Genomic DNA, 21,918 nt, shown 5'->3' on the forward strand with positions numbered 1-21,918 from the left:
GGGGTGGGGGGGGAAAGTTTGCATTGCAATCCCCCTGCCTTCCTCTCCTTTCTCCCGATCAATGCATATTTGCAAAAGGATTAAGCCACAGATTTAAGCGCCGGGAGCCCATTTCTGCCTTGCAAAGGAGACCGGACTGAAAAACCTAAAGCCAGCTCTGATTTCTTTTCGCCAAGTGGGAAGGTGGTTTATTTTTCTTGCTTTTTGGAGTCAACACCCTTCCCCACCAGCCCTTATCCCCACCCTCACCCCGCAACCCCTTCACGCCCCCTCCCCCTCCCCCCCCCCCCTCCCACCCCCCCCCCCCTAAAAAGCCAAAGGGGTTTTTTTTTTTTCTTTTGGTCTTCTTTTTTCCCCCTTCCCTGTTTATCCTGAAAAGGATTTGAAGACAAGCTTGAAGGATAAAAAGCCTTGGTGCTTCCCAGGAGCCGAGCCGAGGAGCAGAAGAGGAAGAGCCGGGGGCTGCCGTAGCCTTTGGAGATGGACGAGCAGCCCAGGCTGATGCATTCCCATGCTGGGGTCGGGATGGCCGGACACCCCGGCCTGTCCCAGCACTTGCAGGATGGGGCCGGAGGGACCGAGGGGGAGGGCGGGAGGAAGCAGGACATTGGAGACATTTTACAGCAAATTATGACCATCACAGACCAGAGTTTGGATGAGGCGCAGGCCAGGTGAGATGGAGGCTTTTCTTTTCCTTTCTTGGGGTTTTTTTGTTTTTCTCCCTCTCGCAGGGGGAAACAATGGGAACTGAATCACCACAGCGCTTTTTAAAAAAATGTTATTTCTTTTCTCATTTTGACAAGCAACTACATGGCGGAGGAGTAAAATTTGAAGGAGCGTTGTTATCGAAAGTGTAATCGCCCATGCCGAGATGTGGCTGTGTACATATTGTGTGTGTGTGTGTGAATATAGGGGTATTCATTTATATCCACACAGACACACAGGCACGGCGAAAATGCTGCCAACTGATCCAAAAGCGGCCCTCGGCACTTTTTACTGCTTTAAAAAAGTATCAGAGAAAGCAAAATTGTCAAGTTTTGAACAGCATTCCATGCCTTCTTGTTGAGGGGACTCTGTAACATTACAAAATAAAATGTCCCAAGAACACTTTATTTGCAAATTTAGTTGACTCATTACCTAATTCAGCGAGTTTGATTTTCTTTCTTGACTCTCCCGTCCAAAATTATTTTTTATATTTTCTCCTTTCTTTCCCCCCTACCCAAAATACAAAACAACAAAAAAGCAGGGCATTTCTTTGTCAGTAGTTGTCAGCTATCCAGAATATATTTTGCATTCACTTAATTTTGTTTTTTTAAAAAGTTGATGAAAAGATAATTTTGTTTTTAGGTATATTTGTTAGTTTTAAGAGACTCAGATTTTTAGTTTAACTTTATTGTCTCCTAATTTGAGCCGGTTTACTAACCTTCCGTGACACAGACAGCTATGTATGGTCCTTTAAAAAGGGGTGGGGGCACAAAAATCAAGCATGCTCTTTTCCCCCATGCTTCTTTCAGGACCACTTAGAAATGAAAGCATGTATGAATTTTATGTATTTCAATACTATAGGACATGAAGGTCTCATTTAGGAAACATAATAAACTGTGTAGCTTCTCAAGTTAATCCACTGCCAGGTATATAGTTCTCTCCTCCAGGATTTTACAGTAAATTCTCTTTCAAAGTAAAACATAGACTAAGTGACAACCCGCTAACAGCTTGCCCAAGGCCGAACTCAAAAGCAAGAATTTTAAAAATCTAATGACCACATATGTCTGTACAATAACCCAGCTTTGTTATATCTCCGAAGTAGCGTTTTTTTTTCTTTGAAAATCCTGTAAACAAATATACACAACTCCTGTACTTCAGATGACTTGGTTATATGGAGAAGACATCATTATGTGTATTTTTGTCTAAGTGAAATAAGAATCTGAGTTGAGAAAATGAGAGGAAGCAGTTAAAAACATGGATGTTATGAATTATACTCAATTTTAGCTGCAAGCACATGCAACATGTAAACTCAAAAGTACTAAGGCTTATGGGTGTTTGAAAACTTGGAAATTTGAAAGACTCAAAGCATTTTAAGTTTTGTTTAAATAGGGGAAATTTTAAAAATTAATTGGTGCCCTCTTTAAATTTTATTATGGGAAGAAAAGCTAATAGGTATGGTAAGAGGAAGATTTCCCACTGGCAATTCTCTTTTGAATTGGAACATATTTCTCTATTATATTGTTCTAGAAAAATACTCCCAGACATACCAATAAACTGGCTTAAAAACAAGTTTGTGAAGTGGAAGGGGCTAGTAAGAATAGATACTCACTACTTTTTTGATGTTCAGTCTCTCTTTTTTTGTGAAACTGAGGACAAACAGGGTTTGGCGACTTCCCCCTTTCAATGGCCTAGATGCAGAGAGAGATCAGATACAATTTTGGGATGGGGAAATTTTCAGTTCTTCCTCTATAGCTAGCTCCGTTTGTGTGCTGTGGAAATGCAATATTTTTATAAAGCTGTGTGAGAATTTTTGTCTGCATTTGGTCCTATGTATAAGAATAGAATTAATTAAAACTATTTTAAAAGACCCAGGAAAGGTCTTTAATACTTTATTTTCCATCTTTTTTTTTCCACCCCACATGAGAACTTAAATCAACGCTAAGCTTTCTTTTTGGATAAACAGTAGATAGTATGTCCTTTTTTCCTTTTTCTGGTCACACCTTTATAATGTATATTTATTATTTACAAAAGTAAACCAGTAATAGTTTGGATACATGTGTTCTTTTTGATAGTCTTGAATTTTGAGTTTATTACTCCCCTGCTGTACACTACACAGAGCATGTTTCTGATCTCTGTTCTTCATGAGGATGTGTGTCTATTTTTTAACTTTCAAAGGGATTAAAAAAGAATTGCATGTGTTTTGAGTGCCAGAACTTTCCATTTATCTTTACACATTAATTTTAGTTAGTAGACAGAATTCCCTTAACTAATAGCTGATATGATCAGTATTTTGTTTCCAAAACAGTATCATTCTGCTAAGTGATTCCATAATAAAATAGAAGGAAAGGTATTGTTTTGTTCCTCAAGTGCATTCGGAACACACACACACACACACACACACACACACACACACCCCAGGTAAATCACTAATCTAAAAGACAAAATTGCATTTATTTTTCCCCCAATGGGTGCAAGGTCCTAATTGTAAATAATTGAATTTCAACACCTGCAAATAAGCAGTGTGTGCACAAGAGGCATAATGTGAACACAGAGAAATGAATTTATTCCCCATATGGGTATGTTTGCCCCCTGGCAATGCATTTCCATACTCTTTAACTTGGGGACTGAAATGTTATAAATTGACAGTTCTACTCAGAAGACCTTTCAAGCATCTTGTGTTTATGAGAATACAGGGGCATCTGCGGAATGAATTCGAACACATGGATGAATTAAATTTGAAAACACACAGACCGAGAGGCAGACAGTTCCTAGGCTGTGGTCGTTGCATGGATTTTACAAAACTGTTAACCTACGCCTTTGGCTTTGCTGTATTCATTGTCCTGGGAAGAATTGTGGGTTTAAGAATTACACTTTGATTAAACCACTTAAAAAAAAAAAACCTTTCCCTAAATGGGCCTAATTTAGGTTAGTTCTGTTCTGTAGTTAAATCCCTACTCTCTCCCTGCTAATTAACATTATTTCTTTTTCCATGGCGGGACTCTGTATATTAAGTCATGAAAACAATTGAAGCATGCCATAGAGTTATGCTTGGTATATAATTTTGTCTAAATGTTCAAATGTTTTCACCCTGTGCATTATCGGCAGTTTGATCTTGAGAGTCCACCTAAGCTATCATGTTGTTTCTTTCTTGCAGAAAACATGCTTTAAACTGCCACAGAATGAAGCCTGCCTTGTTTAATGTGTTGTGTGAAATCAAAGAAAAAACAGGTAGGAATGAGATTCCAACATTTTAGCATTTTCTTTGGCCAATTAAATCACTTAACCAGCAGTCACAAATCTATCATTTAAATATTAAAATTTCAGAATACAAGTACCATCAAGGTTGACCTCATATTCGAATAGGAAGTCCTAGCCCTGCTTTCCTTAAAAGAAAGCACCAAGTTTCTTTGACAGTTATTATCAAGCACTATTGGCTAATTTTCCATAACTCTATTTCCAGCCTTTTTGAGATTGGGGCTAAAATATAGATTCTGAAAGGAAATTTATAGACTGATGTATCTTTGGGGCAAAAATATGAAAGTAAAAGTTCATTTTTTTAAGGAATATATTTCGGCCCATTTTTAAAACCCTAATTTTTTTGGAGTTGGGCATGGGGGTGCTAAACTGAAGTTTCCTTTCCTTTTTTTCTTGTAATTACACAAAACAGCAGACTAGAGGTTCTCAACAGAGAGTGTTGTCAAATACCTTTGTGGAATGCGCTATACAACATTAGGTTATCGGTATTTGAGTGGCCTGTGATTTTATTGCAGGGAGAATCGTTGGGTTTGGGAGAGTATAATGCCATGAGATCATTCACTCTGCTGTTTTTCTACTTTCTAGACCTCGTATCATGGACTAACACACTTATAACACATCCCAGGAGGGCATTTAAATTTTAAAGCAACAATTAAAAAATAGCAGCCATCAATCAGAGGTGTTCTTAAACAACAGATGCTCTGGGAAGGACATTTAGCAACATCCCCTTGTTTGTTTATTTTAATCCTTAATTTTCCAAAGTGGGTAAAGCTCTCCCTTGTAAGAAGAAAGATTTGAGAAGGCAATCTGAAACCAGGGAATAAAGATGAGGGACAAGGGGTGGTTATATAAAGCGGGAGCCTCTGCTGGGCTCTGACTTACTCGCTCGCTTTAGAGCAGTGCAAAGTACCTGACATCCGATTTATTTATTTATTTTTTACAACAAGGAGTGTAACAGTCAATAATTCATATCTAAACCATATAAGCAAGGGCATGACATGAATGAAAGTGACAATAAATATGATTGCATGCTTGGTTGATATACATTGATAGTTACACATAAAAAAGGGTGGGGGGAGAGGGCACACAGGGTGGCTTTCTTTTTGAGAGCTCTCTGTGTTTTTCTTTTAAAAAAAATAGTTTCAAGATGTGACTGTTGATTGAATATGTAATTACTTGGGTCTTGAAATGCGTGTAAAATTAGTACGCAGCTCCTTTGTTGAATCTTATTTGTGTTGTGCATAACATTCTAGACAAAGCACCTGAGAAGTGATGTTCAGACCTCTAAGTCTTCCAGGTTGCCTTGCCAAAGCTTAACCTTATTGCAAACCTGTTAATTGCATTATTTTAGCTGTGAGACACCTTTTAAAAGATTTATGGACTGTGCATTCAAATATCAAGAGAGCTTTTTTCCAGTTTGTCACACTTTTTAGTTTTTTTTTTTTTCTATTAGCCCAGTGTAGGAAACCTAAGTGTGTGTGTATGTGTGTGTGTGTGTGTGTGCGTGTGTATATATATATATTTTATCCTCTCTCTTTTTTCTTCTTTGATCTCTGATGCTTATTTACTTTGAATATTTGGTTTGTTGAGATTTGTTTCTAATCGAGTATGAGTTCCTGCTGATCTTGTTTCATGAAATGTAGAATCAAAATATAAAAGCATATGTGATCATATGGACTAAAGAAAGTCTATCAGATTTTTCTTGGAAGGAAGCCTGTCAGGGCACTTAAATGTACATTGTGGCCGAAGTGCTTAATTCCAGTTTCCTAATTAAAACCTACTGAGGCAGTAGATCAAAGTGGGTGGGTGTGAATAGAGATCCGGTTCAGGTGTGGGTTAAAGAGTTCGCTCCTTGTTCATATTGGCTCAAGTATAGTGATAGGAAGTAAAGTAGGCATATTGGTCAAAATAACATTCTAAAAGTTTTGTTTTTTGAATTTTGTGTCAATACATTTAATGTTTAGAGACTTAAATCTAAATTAAGGTTTTTTTGTGTTGTCTCTAGAATAATACATTAAAAAATAGTTTATGAAATAATGTAATTGAAAGTGATAAGAATCATTGCCCCCTGTGTTAAGGGACAGACACACACACACACACACACACACAAGTTTTGGATTAAGAGGGCACCCCTGGGTGAAAGTAGAGGAAAAACAAAGGCTTACCTCCCTTTTAGTCTTCAACTTGTGTGTTGGAAGGATTGAAGGGAAGGCAAAAACCTCTCCTGGGATTGTTGAGTGTTGTGTTAAAGGTAGGAGTCAAGTGTGGTGTGCTGAAAAGAGCCCTTTCATTCTAAAGCACGATTACTTGGCTACTCAGGACCCTGGAGCCTTGAATCTTTTTGCCAGCATATCTTCCATGCAGTTGATGTGTCGGAGGAACAAAGTGTCTGTAAAGTTGCAGGAACGCTTTTTTTTTCCTCTTTTTGATACAGAGCTGGTGAAAAGATCGCTTGAGTGATCAGTTCACAGACATTCCTTTATTGTGTGGGGACTTTTTCTATTGTTACTTTCAAGCCTCTTTGCATTAAATGAGTATTTTTGAGTTTCCATCTCAAGCATTATAATGCTTGTAATAATAATAGAGGTTACTTGGTTTACGGTGGGCTTTGTTTGTTCGTATTCTAACACGAAGTTCATACATTTGGCTCACCTAGGCAGAACTCTTGAGAGGAACTTGGTAATTGCATTGATTGGTTATTTTTGCATTTTTGCATTTGTTAATGATTTTATACTTGTAAATACGAAAACTGGCCAAGATGTATTACCAACCTTTTGGAACTTTAAAAATACATACACACACGCACGTAACACCTCAAAGTAGGCAGTGCCGTCTGAATTACAATTGATTGATGGGTGTTTAAGTCAGAAATTACTATGGGAATATTTAAAAAACAAAACAAAACAAAAAGAACCCATGTGTCTTCTTGCTTCAGAATGTGGGTAGTTTTTGTTTTAATACCTTTTCACTTTTAAAAAAATAAATGCTAAGAAGAAGTGCCAGCAAAATGCTCGAGTGGCGAATCTCAAAGAGCAGCTAAAAAACCCTGTCAAGACCTATAGCAATGTATATTTCACATGTGACTTTTATCTGCTCACTCATTCTAGGAATACAGAGACAATTAGAGTTTTGGATCATTTAATATAACATTTTCTTTGGGATTTTTAAGATCCATTCCTTGTCTTCAGGCATATTAGTAATAGGCTAAGTTTTGCATATGTGTATATGTGGTGGTAATGGGGTTGTTGGGATAGAAGAAAAGGAGAAAAAGTCAAGCATATTACATTTCTTTAAAAAAACCTTGAATATATTTTTAAACATTTCCTGTTTTTTACTTCTGTGTCAAAATCACGCAAGTTTAAAAATGAGAAAAACACAAAAAATATTGAATGCCATTTACTAAGGAGAATATTTATGGATAGCAATGAATAGCTGCAATTGTTGCGAATAGTTTTTAATTTTAGAACATAATAGCTATATATGGCACTTTTCAGCCAGTTGTCCTCTGTGCATTGTCTGCATTGAAGTTAACGCAAATCAAATCTTTGGAGGAGGTTAAAAAAATTTATTTTTTGCTCCTTAACACCCTTTTGTTCTCTCTCTTTCCTTTTCTCTCTGTATTCAATTAACACCCCCATCACAGAACTGTAGCGTGTGTGTTTTTTTAATTCTACTACTGTATTTCACTTTTGACACCCTCCCTTACTATTCTCGCCTGCCACTTCTTTTTAATATAGCAATTACATTATGGGACTTCTCCTCCTCCCCTCTCCCCTTTAAAGCATTAGAGAATAATTTGTGTGTGTATGTATATGGTGTGTGTATGTTTGCATATATAGGTGGAGGGGTGGTGGGTAATGGAAGGAAGCTATAGATTGCAGAAAGAGAATTCTGATGGTATTAGGCCTTGAGCAGAATAGGAGTAAAATAACTTTAAATCATTTAGAGCAGCTTCTGATCAGATTCCTTTTGGGGTTGGAGTGTTAGGAGTCATTTTCATAGAAGCTCATCGATAGCCATCAAATGCAAAAACTTTTCTTGCTGATGAGAAAATTCAAGAATTTGGTTGATTTTTTTTTTCTCCCTTGTGGTAAAGATGCCGAGGAAAGAAAAGGGGATTAAATGAAAGGAACTTACAAGTCAGTTTTACCTGATGCTATCTTTCAGGTACAGTGTGTTAAGGCAGAAGTAATGTGGTTAGACCCTGTGTTATTTATTTATTATAATGTGGATATAAGCTACAGACCTACAACAATGTAACTCTGACAGAAATAATATAAGAAGAACTTGTGATGAGAAATGTCCTTTCTTTTTAGTCACTTCTGTGTGTTCCATTTTTAGTCTACTACTACAATTAGAACAATTCTGGCTTTTGAGAAGTGCAAAGAGCTGTTTGGTCAAAGCTGCCAGAATGAGATTTTGGGAAATTTGGTGTCATTTTTTCTAACAATAGGAGTGTCTGTGAGGATTGGACGTGAGAGAGATTTAGGTTACACTGAAGAATCTGAAAGGGGATTTATAAGTGGGGAAACGTAGAACCTTGTGAACTAGGAGCTGTGGGGCGTTGGGCTGGGCCGAGTGTGGGTGGGTTCTATATAGTAGGCTGCGCTGTTTGCTGAGAAGGGGGCATTACCTGCCTGCGTGTTTAGTTCACTGCTGGTACCAGGCCTGCCCACATGGTTTTGCCTCTGCATTCTGTTGACATCCATGAACTTTTTGTTGTGGTTGTTGGCAAAATTGTAAAAATACCCCCAAACAAGCAAATAAACCAAAACCTAGATGTTGTACATAATTTAAATTGGAAGACATTTTCATTTGTACAGCATGACCCTGACTTCTTTTGTGTCATAGGCATATCTTAGGAAAGCTTATTCTTCAATTTTGTTTCAAATCTCTTTTAGATGGATGGTGTTATGTTTGAACTGGGTGAAGTGAATCTAAATATACCTTTTATTGCTTTTCCTTTAAAAAAAAAAGTTTACCAAAGCACCACATGATAGAGACAGTGTCCTAGGTCCAGCTCCAGACAGCTCTTATTCATTCTCATATGACCCTAAGAAGCACCCATTCATTTTCATTGCCATATTAACCTGATTTTGAGGAATATAATAATTTTGGTTCCATTGCCCTTTACCTGCAATGGTGTGGTAGGATGTAAGGAATGTGATAATTGATAAATAAAATAAGTAGAGAATTCATGAGTTGCTTGTGAAGTGCTTTGAGTTCCCTGGATTATGTAAATAATTAAGGTGCTGTATTTTCTATAATAAATTATCTCAGGATTCATATTTTATTTCACAGGATAGCACTGCATTTAACTCTTTCAGGCTAAAAAAATGTACGTCTACTGGTCTTTAATTAAGTAATGGGGTAATCGATTGTCACTCATGAGGAAAATTCTCTTGTTGTATCTTTGCCCCATCTGCATCTCGGAGATGTCACTTCTCGGAACTTAGCAGAGTGATCCCCAGAGGGGAAAAAAGGTACAGGAATAGACTGTCATAAGATTATAACACCTACCCCCGTGATGGCAAAATAAGGTCAATAGTGTCTTACCTGGAGGTCTTCTAACCTCTGCCATCTCTCTTTCAATCTCTCAATTATTGGTGGAAATCAAGATTGCAATGGGTGGAAAATTCATCCTTTTTGATTTAGGTTGTAGTTTCAACTTCATCTTCTACTGAAACTTTTGTCATTACGCAGGTATTGGGGTGGGTATACATCATACTCCGTGCTAGTTCTGGACCTTCTACTAAGTATTTATAAGACCATAGAAAAGTTGCTTAAATAACTTTATGATAAACTATAATAGTAGTGGTTAAGGACCTCATCTTTAAAGCCAGACTCTCTGAGTTTGTATCCTAGATCTTTTACTTCTTAACTGTGTGACCTTATTCAAGTTAAAAAACCTCTCTGTGCCTCATTTTCCTTATAAAATGCAGATCGTAATGGTATTTATCTTAGTGGGTCACTGTGAGGTTAAATAAGGTGATACATGTAAATCACAATGCCTGGCATAGAGTAAACAGTCAGTAGCTGCTAGCTGTTATTATTTCTGGACTTGTTTTCTTATATGAAATAGAGAGGCTTATACCAGATGGTCCCTAAAGACACAGCCAATTCCAAGACTCTGATTTTATGCTGAAAAGAGACAAAAATTGCTGAATTTAAGATTTGCTTTCTTTTTTCCTTGCAATTTTTTTTTTTTTTTTTTTTTTTAGAGTCAGAGTCTCACTCTATCTCCCAGGTTGGAGTGCAGTGGCGTGATCTCAGCCCACTGAAACCTCTGCCCCTGGGTTCAAGCGATTCTCCTGCGTCATCCTCCTGAGTAGCTGGGATTACAGGCATTCACCAGCTAAATTTTGTGTTTTACTAGAGATAGGGTTTCACCATGTTGGCCAGGCTGGTCTCAAACTCCTGGTCTTGAGTGATCCACCTGCTGTGGCCTCCCAGTGCTGGGTTTACAGCCGTAAGCCACCATGCCTGGCCCTGCTTCCCTTGCTATTCTCTTAAAGTGAGAATTGGCTATATCTGGCCAAAAGTCTGGGACTAGATTGGAAGAAGAGGTTGGGAAAAGAGAATGGGTAAGAACAGAGAAAAAGTTTTTAAACTACAAACTGGACAACAACCACTTGAAAAGCTAGAATTGCATATTAGGGATGGTGTTTTCTTAGCGTCAGCAACTGGAGGCATTTTGTAATCATAGTTAAAAACATCTTCTCTCTGAAGATACGTAAGCCTATCCATTCAACTTGCAAAGTTCCAAAGCAGGAAAAGTAGCACAAAGTGAGTTTAGGGCAACTTGACCTTTTCTTTTCTTTCTTTCTTTTTTTTTTTAAATTATACTTTAAGTTCTGGGATACAAGTGCAGAACGTGCAGGTTTGTTACATAGGTATACACATGCCATGGTGGTTTGCTGTACCCATCAACCCATCATCTACATTAGGTATTTCTCCTAATGCTCTCCCTCTCTTTGCCCCCCCCGCATCCCCTGACAGGCCCTGGTGTGTGATGTTCCCCTCGCTGGGTCCATGTGCTCTCATTGTCCAACTCCCATTTATGAATGAGAACATGCAGTGTTTGATTTTCTTTTCCTGTGTTAGTTTGCTGAAAATGATGGTTTCCAGCTTCATTCATGTCCCTGCAAAGAACATGAACTCATCCTTTTTATGGCTCCATAGTATTCCATGGTGTATATGTGCCACATTTTCTTTATCCTGTCTATCATTTTTTTTTTTTTTTTTGAGACGGAGTCTCGCTCTGTCGCCCCGGCTGGAGTGCAGTGGCGCCATCTTGGCTCACTGCAAGCTCCGCCTCCCGGGTTCACGCCATTCTTCTGCCTCAGCCTCCTGAGTAGCTGGGACTACAGGCGCCTGCCACCTCGCCCAGCTAGTTTTTTTTTTTTTTTTTTTTTGAGACAGAGTCTCGCTCTGTCGCCCGGGCTGGAGTGCAGTGGCCGGACCTCAGCTCACTGCAAGCTCCGCCTCCCAGGTTCACGCCATTCTCCTGCCTCAGCCTCCCGAGTAGCTGGGAAATCCTGTCTATCATTGACAGGCATTTGGGTTGGTTCCAAGTCTTTGCTATTGTGAATAGTGCTGCAATAAGCATGTGTGCATGTGTCTTTATAGTTATAGTCCTTTGTGTACATACGCGGTAATGGGATTGCTGGGTCAAATGGTATTTCTGGTTCTAGATCCTTGAGGAAGTGCCACACTTTCTTCCACAATGGTTGAATAAGTTACACTCTCACCAGCAGTGTAAAAGAATTCATATTACTCCACATCATCTCCAGCATCTGTTGTTTCCTGACTTTCTAATGATCGCCATTCTAACTGGCATGAGATGGTATCTTGTTGTGGTTTTGATTTGCATTTCTCTAATGACCAGTGATGATGAGCTTTTTTTCATATATGTTTGTTGGCCGCATAAATGTCTTCTTTTGAGAAGTGTCTGTTCATATCCTTCACCTACTTTTTGATGGAGGGCAACCTGACCTCTTGCCTTTCTAATATGTTCCTTATTTAGGAAAAATGTTATCTTTGTCATAAGGACAGCCTTGATTCATAGTAGATTTCTTTTTTACTATTTTTTATAGCTTTCTTGAAATATATTTCTAACACCATGAAATTCACCCATTTGAATGATAGACAGGTAGATTTTACTATATTTACAAAGTTGTGAACCCATTATCACAATCTAATTTTAGAACATTTTTATCAGCACCCTCTCCCCGCAAAAAAAACCCAGTACTTTTTACCATCCAGTCGGTATTTCCCCCTTCATCTTGCCCCTGGTAACCACTAACTTACTTTCTGCCTTCATGGTTTTTGCCTATTCTGGACATTTCACATAAATTGAATCATAAAACATTTGATGTTTTTTTGACTCATTTCTTCTCTTTAGCATGCCTTGGAGGGTCATCCATACTGTAGCATGTATCAATACTTCATTTTTCTTTATGGCCAAATACTATTCCACTGTATGGATATACCACATTTTGCTTATTCATTATTCAGTTGATGGTCACTTAGGTTGTTTCCATTTTTGACTGTTATGAATAATACTGATATGAACATGTGCTTACAGGTTTTTATGTATTAATATATGTTTTCATTTCTCTGGATAAGGAGTGGAATTGCTGGCTTATGTGATAACTCCATGTTTAGATTTTAAGAAATTGCTAAACTGTTTTACAGAGTGGCTGCAGTAGGTACTTTTTTTAAAAAACAACTTTATTGAGGTATATTTGATATACAAAAATCTGTACATTTTATATATATATATGTTGTTTGTTTTTTTTTTTGGTGCGATCTTGGCTCACCACAATCTCTGCTTCCCAGATTCAAGCGATTCTCCTGCCTCAGCCTCCTGAGTAGCTGGGATTACAGGCATGGGTTACCACACCCAGCTGATTTTTGTATTTTTAGTAGAGACCGGGTTTCACCATGTTGGCCAGGCTGGTCTCGAACTCCTGACCTCAAGTGATCCGCCGGCCTTGGTCTCCCAAAGTGCTAGAATTACAGGGATGAGGCACCGCGCCCGGCCTGAGCTACCACGTTCAGCTGGGTGTATTCTTAAGTCATAGTGTAAATGGCATAGTGTCTTCAGCACTCTCAGCTTTTCATTCTTGCAACCTCTTTCTCCATTCAATGATGTCTCCTCTTTATGTTTAGGACTCTGCTGTGTTTATGGTCATGTTTGGTCAATACTCTAAGAAAAAAAGTTTTTGATAAATTTATCTGACTTGAAGTATGTATGATCAGGATTTATGTGAAATCTCTGTTATAACTATTTGCATTTTAAAGAGGAAAAAAAGTAAGTCAAAGGAATGATTCTCCAATGCTGGAATTTCAGAGGTCAGGTTCCTGGAGGGGAAGACACTTTTGAAAAAGATTGGAGAATTTTCTGAATAGTAATCTAGTGTGAAGAGGGAGCATGGACTTTGAGTGAAACCATTCTAGCTTGTGTAACATTAGTGAGTTACTGGGTTTAACAGAGCTTCAATGTTCTCATTTCTGTGGTGAAGATAATAATATGTATGATGTTGGCTTGGTGGTCTGGAAAAGGCAATAATATAAAGCACATAGTTCAATGAGTGTGCTCAACTAATGGCCACTACTGTTATTTTTCTGAAACCACATGACAGAGTGTTGACCACCTCTCTCATCAGTTTGGCCTTGTCTGTTCAGGTTGAGTTTTCTACTACCTCTGTCCGGGAGTTTTAGAGGCTCACTAACATGCTTCCTGACCCAGCTTTTGTGTTAAATGATTGTCAGTGTGAGAGAAATAAAAGTCTTGGGCAAAACGCAACAAAAGGCATCTCCACACTTTCACATCATCCTCCCCCACTTCTAGAGTTCTGCAGAGAGAATCTCATAGAACAGTGCTTTTTAGTGAACACCTGTAATTTTAAATTTAATGATTTAAATTTTCTAGTAGCCTCATTTTTACAAAGTAAGACGAAGCAGGTGAAATAAATTTTAATACTTCTTATTTAACCCAAATATATCTAAAAATATTTCAACATGTAATCAATATAAAAACTATTGAGATGTTTTGCACTCTTTTTTTTGTGCTAAGGCCTTGAAATGGTAATGTTAAATTTAGTGATTTAAAGTTTTTAGTAGCCCCATTTAAAAAAAGTAAAAAGAAACAAGTAAATGAATTTTAATAATACATCTTATTTAACTTAAATACATTGAAAATATTTCAATATGTAATCAATATAAAAATTAATGAGATATTTTACATTCTTTTTTTATGTGTCTATGCTGAAGCTTTGAAATCCATTGTGTATTTTACATTTACAGCACATCTTTTTTTTTTTTTTTAAGACAGAGTCTCTCTCTGTCATCCAGGCTGGAGTGCAGTGGCGTGATCTTGGCTCACTACAACCTCTGCCTCCTGAGTTCAAGGGATTCTCCTGCCTCAGCCTCCCAAGTAGCTGAGATTACAGGTGCCTGCCACCACACCCCACTAATTTTTAGTAGAGATGGGGTTTCACCTCGTTGGCCAGGCTGATCTTGAACTCCTGACCTCAGGTGATCCACCCACCTTGGCTTCCCAAAGTGTTGGGATTATAGACCTGAGCCACTGCATCCAGCATTTATAGCATATCTTGATTTTGACTTGCCATACTTCAAGTGCTCAATAGCTACACATGAGTAGTATCTACCATATTGGACAGCACAGCCGTAGAATAGTTGTTCTGGCATAAGTCCCTGTTTTGTTCCTTTTTTGCTATAGCTTTTACATTATGAGGAAGATACATGGTTGTTCCCCACTCAAACTTGAGCTGGTAGTTCTGTAGCAATTGAAATTGTTTCCTGATGGATAGCCACGTTCCAGAATAAAGCATATCTGAGACATCTTTTTCTGGAAGAGAACGTCCACTGTACCCTGTTGAGGTCACTGCTGGAAGCCGGGATGGGGTGGTTCCCCTACCTCCTTCTCTGTGTTTTTTTGCTTCTTTCTTTCCATAGCTCTTCATTTTAGGTTCTTTCTTCCTCCTTAACAAAATCTGAAGTGTTCCCTAGAATAGACTGAGTGGGCCGAAGCAGTTTCTTGTTTTCTTCAGCTGTAATGCAATGGAACAAGTACAGAGCGCTCTATGGTATGACAGGAGTTTGCTGGACTCTGTATCAGGAGTTCTGCGGCCTCACACTGACTCCCTCTGTGGTAGCATATTATTTTGAGAATGCCATTTAACCTCTTGGTCTCAGGTTTCCACATCCATGGAATGGGTGCCTGTAGAGAGCCCCTAATGTGACTCCATATTCCATGGGTCGTGAGCCCCAACATGATCCCTGCCAAAGCTTAGATTCCTAGGAGGCAAGACAGGTGGAACATTTAAAAAAGAAAATTATTTTTCATTGTTATGGCATTCTAATTTATCGTATGAATCCTTGTATCTTTCCTAGTCATGTAAAACTGGTTATGGTGGTGTTAACGTTACCCTCCATCAATCAAGTTGCATTGGAGAAGGCAAACTGGGAGGGAAAAAATAGTGGAATTAAAAAATTTTTTATTGCTGGGCGTGGTGGCTCACATCTATAATCCCAGCACTTTGGGAGGCCAAGACGGGCGGATCACCTGAGGTCAGGAGTTCGAGACCAGCCTGGCCAACATGGCAAAACCCGTCTCTACTAAAAATACAAAAATTAGCTGAGTGTGGTGGTGGGCACTTGTAACCCCAGCTACTTGGGAGGCTGAGGCAGGAGAATTGCTTGAACCTGGGAGGCGGAGGTTGCAATGAGCTGAGATCGTGCCTCTGCACTCCAGCCTGGGCAACAGAGTAAGACTCTGTCTCAAAAAAAACAAAACAAAACAAAACGTATTGAAGCATTCAGGATCCCATTTATAAGGCCAGTTGGAGGCCAATCCCAGCTTAATCCACCTTGTGGACTTTGTGATGGAATGCATATGTTGTTTCCATGCTATGTATTTGCAGCGATTGGATTTTAGACTGGAAATTTGTCTTGGAATAGATTTCTGATTGCAGTATTGGGAGGGCAGAATACCTTCTTGAGTTCATATGGCAGAGCCCAGGAATTTAGGAAAGGGGTTTGGCCTTCACCTTGGAATGGTAGAGTTACTTGTTCAACGTTTGCCTCAGCTGAAATACTGAAATAATTTTTGTTTCCCACCCAACTGCCATTGGGGCTTTTGCAAACTTACAGTGAGGATATTCAGAAAGATATTTGAGTTTCCCTAAGAAAGAGTGGTAAGTATGAGAAAAAAGTTTATATATTTGTCTTGCTTTGAGACAGGTTGAATCTGCCAGTAGGTCGGAGGAATAAGTTTACCTAGTGGCCTGTGCTGGTAGGGCAGGGAGAGTCAGTCGCTTTTCCTGAGGGCGTTAGGTGATTTGAGACCTCAAGTGTTGTCACTGAGAATCCTCCTTATAATTACCATTGTTGATAGAATTGAAACTTTGCATTTATCTTTTGTCCCTAACAAAGAAAGACTCCCAGAGAGTCTAATGATGAGCCCTGCCTACATCCATTCTGAAAGGCACTCTATGGATATGAGGGTGTAGACCTTAATTCCTTTCTGCAGAATTTGCATGCAGAGGCTCTAGGGCCATGCACCCTGCTTACATTAATAAACATTTAAAAACAAAGAGTGGGTAACACATGCACAGCTTTCCTTTGTGCATCCTCCTTACTAGGGTGCCTGTAATCCCTAACCTCTTGCGGGGGAAATGTCTGGGTGGGTGCGGGTGGGTGGTGATGCTGCGCGCAGCACCAAGTATAAAGGCCCAAGAAGTAACCACGTCGTGTGAGGAATAATTAAAGCAGCTTCATCCTGAGGCCAATTAAGGAAGAATGGGAAAAAAGAAAAAAGAAAAAACAACAAAAAACCAGCAACAATAAAATCCAAGAGATGAGAGGGCATGTTCGTTCAGATCACGTAGAAAAGAGAAATTGAAGTCGTCTGGAAGGAGTTTAAGGGGATGCATCACAAAATAAAACTTTTGGAACCAAGAAACAGTGGAGAAGCCCGGTGGCGAGCCACATGGCCTTGTGCTAAGACTAGATGCCCTTTTCAGGCAGGATAATGATGCTCCTGGGAGCTAGACTTTCATAGATTGTCGCCTGGGTCCTGCTGCAAGACACTGCACAATTAATACTTAGATTAGAGGAGAGGGCTAGGGGTGGCCGTGAACCCCCTCGCAAATCTACTGACTTCACCGCAGGGCTGATGCGCGCAGCCTAGAGGACGCATGGGAGCGCCCGGCCACGGCCGGGTCCGCCGGCTACGCGCCACGTCGCGCCGCATCGCACCCGGTCTTCTCTGCACCCTGCGGCCCCGCACCACCGGCTTCCTCTCGTTCGGGCGTGCGGCCCAAGAAGCGGCCCTCCGCAGAGTCCGGCCTTGAGTTCCTAGCGCAGGCCGCGCGTCACCGGCCGCCTGCGCGCGGACCGCGAAGCCAAGTGTTCCCCCAAGCGGGGCTTGCTGTGTTTTCATCATTTCCCTTGCCTGGCCGGGCTTGCAGTGGTCAGCCGCGGCGCTCTGCTCCCGGCTGCGGCCCGAGGCTCCCCCGCCACCTCCTCTGTCCCGGCTGACTTCACTCTTCTCCCAAAGGGTAGTAAAGAGAGGGCTGCCGCCACCCAGGGGGAAGACACCCTCTCGGGAGCCATACTTCCTTTATTAAACACCTCTCAATGTGGGCTTGGAGTCACATTCAGAGCCTCTGAGGCGGAGGGATGCGTGCGGTCTGTCCCCGGGGAGCCGGGCCCAGGGTCTGTTTCTGGGCAGGATCTGTTCCGTGGGGCCCGCCGGAGCCGCGTTTTCAATATGCAAAGTGCCGGTGCCGGGCAGACCTCGGTGGTGGTGGTTTTGCATGCAGAAGTGAAATTCGGAAGGCCGCGTGTGAGCACGTGGGTGAGTGTGTGTATGTGCTCACACGCACGCGTATTAATTTGCAGCTCCTTTCTTAGTTGGCCGTGTATGGTTTCAGCTCTATTCGATAAATATTCGAGTTGTTGCTTTATGGTAATGAAATGAATTAAATAATATAATCTGGAGTTACTGCCGAAACCCTCCCGTCTTTTCTATCTCTCAGCCCTTACAGGGAGTGCGTCATCTTCCCCTAGGGAGATTTTTAACCCAAAGAACCTTGATGTACTTTAAACAGCACTGACATTTGTTTTCGTTAAGCTCGGTCTGATTTCTTTAACACTTGAAGAAGGTTTGGGGCCCTCAAACATAGCTAGTTTCTTATATGGCGGCTTGTCTTGTCTCAGAGGAATGTGTAAAGGGGCTTCAAGCTGCCTTATTTTTACCAGTTTTCAGAAAATGGAAAATTTATTTTGGTAGTTTGCCCCCTCCTGCCCATGCACGCATAGTTGCTTCCCCTCCCCCACCTAGCCTGCTGGAGCCCGGGCAGGAAGGGGCTGTCGTCACACACATGCCTAAGCCATATTACTTTATTTTTCTTCTTAGAAAGTTACACTAGGAAAGATGTTCTTGATGTGTGATTATTATTCTTAAATGGATTCTTGTGCTTTCTTATTATTGCTCTGTTACAGCTTCACGGGAAACCAGCAGGTCCTGCAGTAGACGGTCCAGAAACTTTCTATTGAATGAATGTGGGAGAGCTAGAAGTCAGGAAGGTTGAATTCCCTCATTACTTCGAAAATCTGTGAATTAATTCCCTCTATAAATTTCCACCAGCCTAGTCTCTGATCCACCAGCTGGAGAATCAAGCCCATTATTAATTTCACAGGATGAATTTCTCATCCTAGTAACTCTGGGGGAGAGGACGAAAGGGTTATTATGTAGGTTGAGAGTTCACATGTTGCTTCTGACTGTTACAGATGTTGCAGCTAAAATATAAGCATAGCAATAATAGTATCAGCAATGGTGATAATAAAGAATGGAAATAACTGCTTCCTTCTGCTCCTGATTTGGACACGCCCACCCTCCTACTCATTTATTCTATTGACTCCTCTCTAGGTGTTTCAAATAGAGATGTTTTGGTGACTTCCTAGGGGAGAGAAGCATCTCTCGAGTGGCTTCCATTTGGTTATAAGTATGCAAAGATTGTTTGTGTTGTCAAGATCCCATTGGAGTATATCTTCTCACCTATAATGTCACCTCCTGCATGTTGCCCTTTGTAAGTAAAGGTTATGGAAGTTTAGTTGTTTTTTAAGCAAGTTTCATCAGATATTTTTTAATGCCCTATGTTCTGGAGATGTTGGTGAAAACTCTGTATCTTCCACAGGTTGTATAGTGAAAAAGTTAAAAATGAATCTCTGTCTTGGTTGGATTTATTTTTTTATTTGAGAAATACCAGTTGAGCATTTTTGTTTTAGACCTCCTGGAGGGCATGATGGGACTGAAGAGTCTATATTCCATTTTGGTCTAGTTATTGCTTTAGCAAATATTTGCGAAACCTCCCATGCCTGGAATGTTGTGAAAGAGACTGAAAAATACAGATATGTGTGAATTGTGGCCCTTACCCTCAAGGAACTTCCAGCGGCCTGAATCAAGGTCAGAATCAATGTAACATGGGCAGGTCCATCACTCCTAAAGCCCATGACAGGAGCCAGGAATGTGTTCCCCAGAGCCAGGAGTGTGGCTGTAAAGGTCATTCTTGACCAAAGTTCATTGCTGCCCTGGTAATACATGCAGAAGCATGCTTTCTTTGAATCAAGGAGTTCTAGTTTTTTTTTTTTTTTTTTTTGAGACGGAGTCTCACTCTGTCGCCCGGGCTGGAGTGCAGTGGCCGGATCTCAGCTCACTGCAAGCTCTGCCTCCCGGGTTTACGCCATTCTCCTGCCTCAGCCTCCCAGGTAGCTGGGACTACAGGAACCCGCCACCTCGCCTGGCTAGTTTTTTGTATTTTTTAATAGAGACGGGGTTTCACAGTGTTAGCCAGGATGGTCTCGATCTCCTGACCTCGTGATCCACCCGTCTCGGCCTCCCAAAGTGCTGGGATTACAGGCTTGAGCCACCACGCCCGGCCGAGTTCTAGTTTTTTACTTAGATGCCTCAGAAATGTTCTATGTTTGAGTCCTTGCATACTTGGCCTTCCTGCCTTTTCTCAAGCACTGTAACCTTCTTCATTTCTTTTCTGCCTTTCCCCTTTGGCTCTCTTTTGTTCTCTTCCTCCCATCTACTGGGGCCTACCCACCCCTCCATGCCCTCCCAGCCCTCATTGCTATTTGCCAAACTTGTGACCTGAGACCACTTGGCATTTCCGTGGGATGGCTGAAATTTACCACCCGCTGAATAGGCATTCTGTGACATTTGCTCACCTGGGCAGCTTAAGCTACATGGTCTGCTTCTGCCTTGAAGGAGTGCTGAGAGGAAGTGTGAAATTTACCTCTGTGCTCCAGGGTTCTTGCTAGCAGGGAGACAAACAGCAATGCTTTCTAGAAGCTGGAATTAATTTTTATCATAGTGCACATATATGTTTATACCCTACATTTATTATGTATTCAATAAGAACATGTAGACAATTTGTGTATTGTCTTCCATCTTTTTTAACAAATTAAATTTTCATGGTTAGCTTCATCTTTCATGTTCATACCCTCCCCTTCCTCTCCCTCCCTGCTGGTAGAAGATACTGGGTTAACTTAATGCTCTTTGAGGCCTTGTGTCATTAGACCGCCTGTCTCCTTAAGGTTTGTGATATTCCGTGTGATGGCTTTCTCACTGTGGCCTACCCAGTCCCTCTGCTTGTAAGGAAATAGCTGCCTGTCTCTTTGGATCAAACTGGTCTAGGAGCTTGTTCAGCCCAGTTACTGGGACAGACCAGCCCTGGAGGCTTCTGTGACTCTTGGAACACACAGACAGCACAGTCTGTCTGTCCTGGCTGTCAGCCGAAGAAGGGAGACATGCTATGTAGATGGTTAAGCTGTTACTTTATACTTGTGTCCTCCAAGTGATTTGAAGGAAAGAGCGCTCTGGGCCCCAGTAGTGGTGGATCATCCTGGAATGAAACTGAACAGAAAATGTCAGCAGAAGTGATGTCTCATACTTTCCTGCGGAGCCCAGCATTCTCCTGTTTGTGTGTAATAGGAATTAATGCATATTAAAAAAAAAAAAAACCATGTATTAGATACACTATTATTATTACTCTGGTTTTTAAGATGAGGAAACTGAGGCATGGAGAGTTTAGTGAATCTTCCTAAAGTCACATAGCTAATGAGAGGCTGGCTTGGAGATTTTACTTGGTAAGTTTTACTAAGTGTAGATTTTTCTATAAAAGTATTCATTCCCATTAAGTGACAGCCCGTCAAACTGTGATTCTTCCAAGGAAATCCAGTGGAATCTTACTTGGTTGTCCAAATAACAAATTGTCTGGCTCTACTCATTTCTGATCCTGTTTCTCAGGTATAGAAATTTAATTATCTCATGACTGTGGCTGGCTGCAAAACAAGTAAAGAGGATAAGTTCAAAACTCGCCTTGAGCTTATTTCCCGATTTTCATTAGGCCTCTGCCTATTCTGTTTTTAGAATCCACCTGACCTTTTTTTTTTGAGACGGAATCTTACTCTGTTGCTCAGGCTGGAGGGCAGTGGCATGATCTTGGCTCACTGCAACCTCTGCCTCCCAGGTTCAAGCAATTCTTGTGCCTCAGCCTCACAAGTAGCTGGGATTACAGGCACGTGCCACCATGCCTGGCTAATTTTTGTATTTTTAGTAGAGACAGAGGTTTCATCATGTTGGCCAGTCTGGTCTTGAACTCCTGACCTCAAGTGATCCACCTGCCTCGGCCTCCCAAAGTGCTGGGATTACAGGCATTGAGCCACCGTGCTCAGCCAAGTTTGTTTTTTGAGATGGAGTTTTGCTCTGGTTGCCCAGGCTAGAGTGCAATGATGCAGTCTTGGCTCACTGCAACCTCTTCCTCCTGGGTTCAAGCGTTTCTCTTGCCTCAGCCTCCCTAGTAGGTGGGATTACAGGCGCACACCAACACGCTTGGCTAATTTTTTTGTATTTTTAGT

General features: G+C 40.7%; 1 protein-coding gene across 6 annotated transcripts in view; it reads left to right on the plus strand.

Annotated features, from left to right (window-relative positions):
- The first annotated feature begins 19 nt into the window (after nucleotides 1–19).
- PBX1 (pre-B-cell leukemia homeobox 1) overlaps nucleotides 20–21,918 on the plus strand; it is a 302,032-nt gene continuing 280,133 nt past the window's right edge. For 3 of the 6 annotated variants that reach the window (XM_011933346.1, XM_011933348.1, XM_011933350.1), the window contains exons 1-2: nucleotides 20–671; nucleotides 3,860–3,933. In XM_011933346.1, coding sequence (XP_011788736.1) covers nucleotides 481–671; nucleotides 3,860–3,933 — 265 coding nt within the window. In that variant the 5' untranslated portion in view covers nucleotides 20–480. The remainder of the gene's footprint in view (nucleotides 672–3,859; nucleotides 3,934–21,918) is intronic. The other 3 variants (XM_011933347.1, XM_011933349.1, XM_011933351.1) reach the window with 3 other exon arrangements.

This window comes from Colobus angolensis, unplaced genomic scaffold (assembly GCF_000951035.1).
Source record: "Colobus angolensis palliatus isolate OR3802 unplaced genomic scaffold, Cang.pa_1.0 Scaffold126, whole genome shotgun sequence".
In the NCBI taxonomy this organism is placed as follows: domain Eukaryota; kingdom Metazoa; phylum Chordata; class Mammalia; order Primates; family Cercopithecidae; genus Colobus; species Colobus angolensis.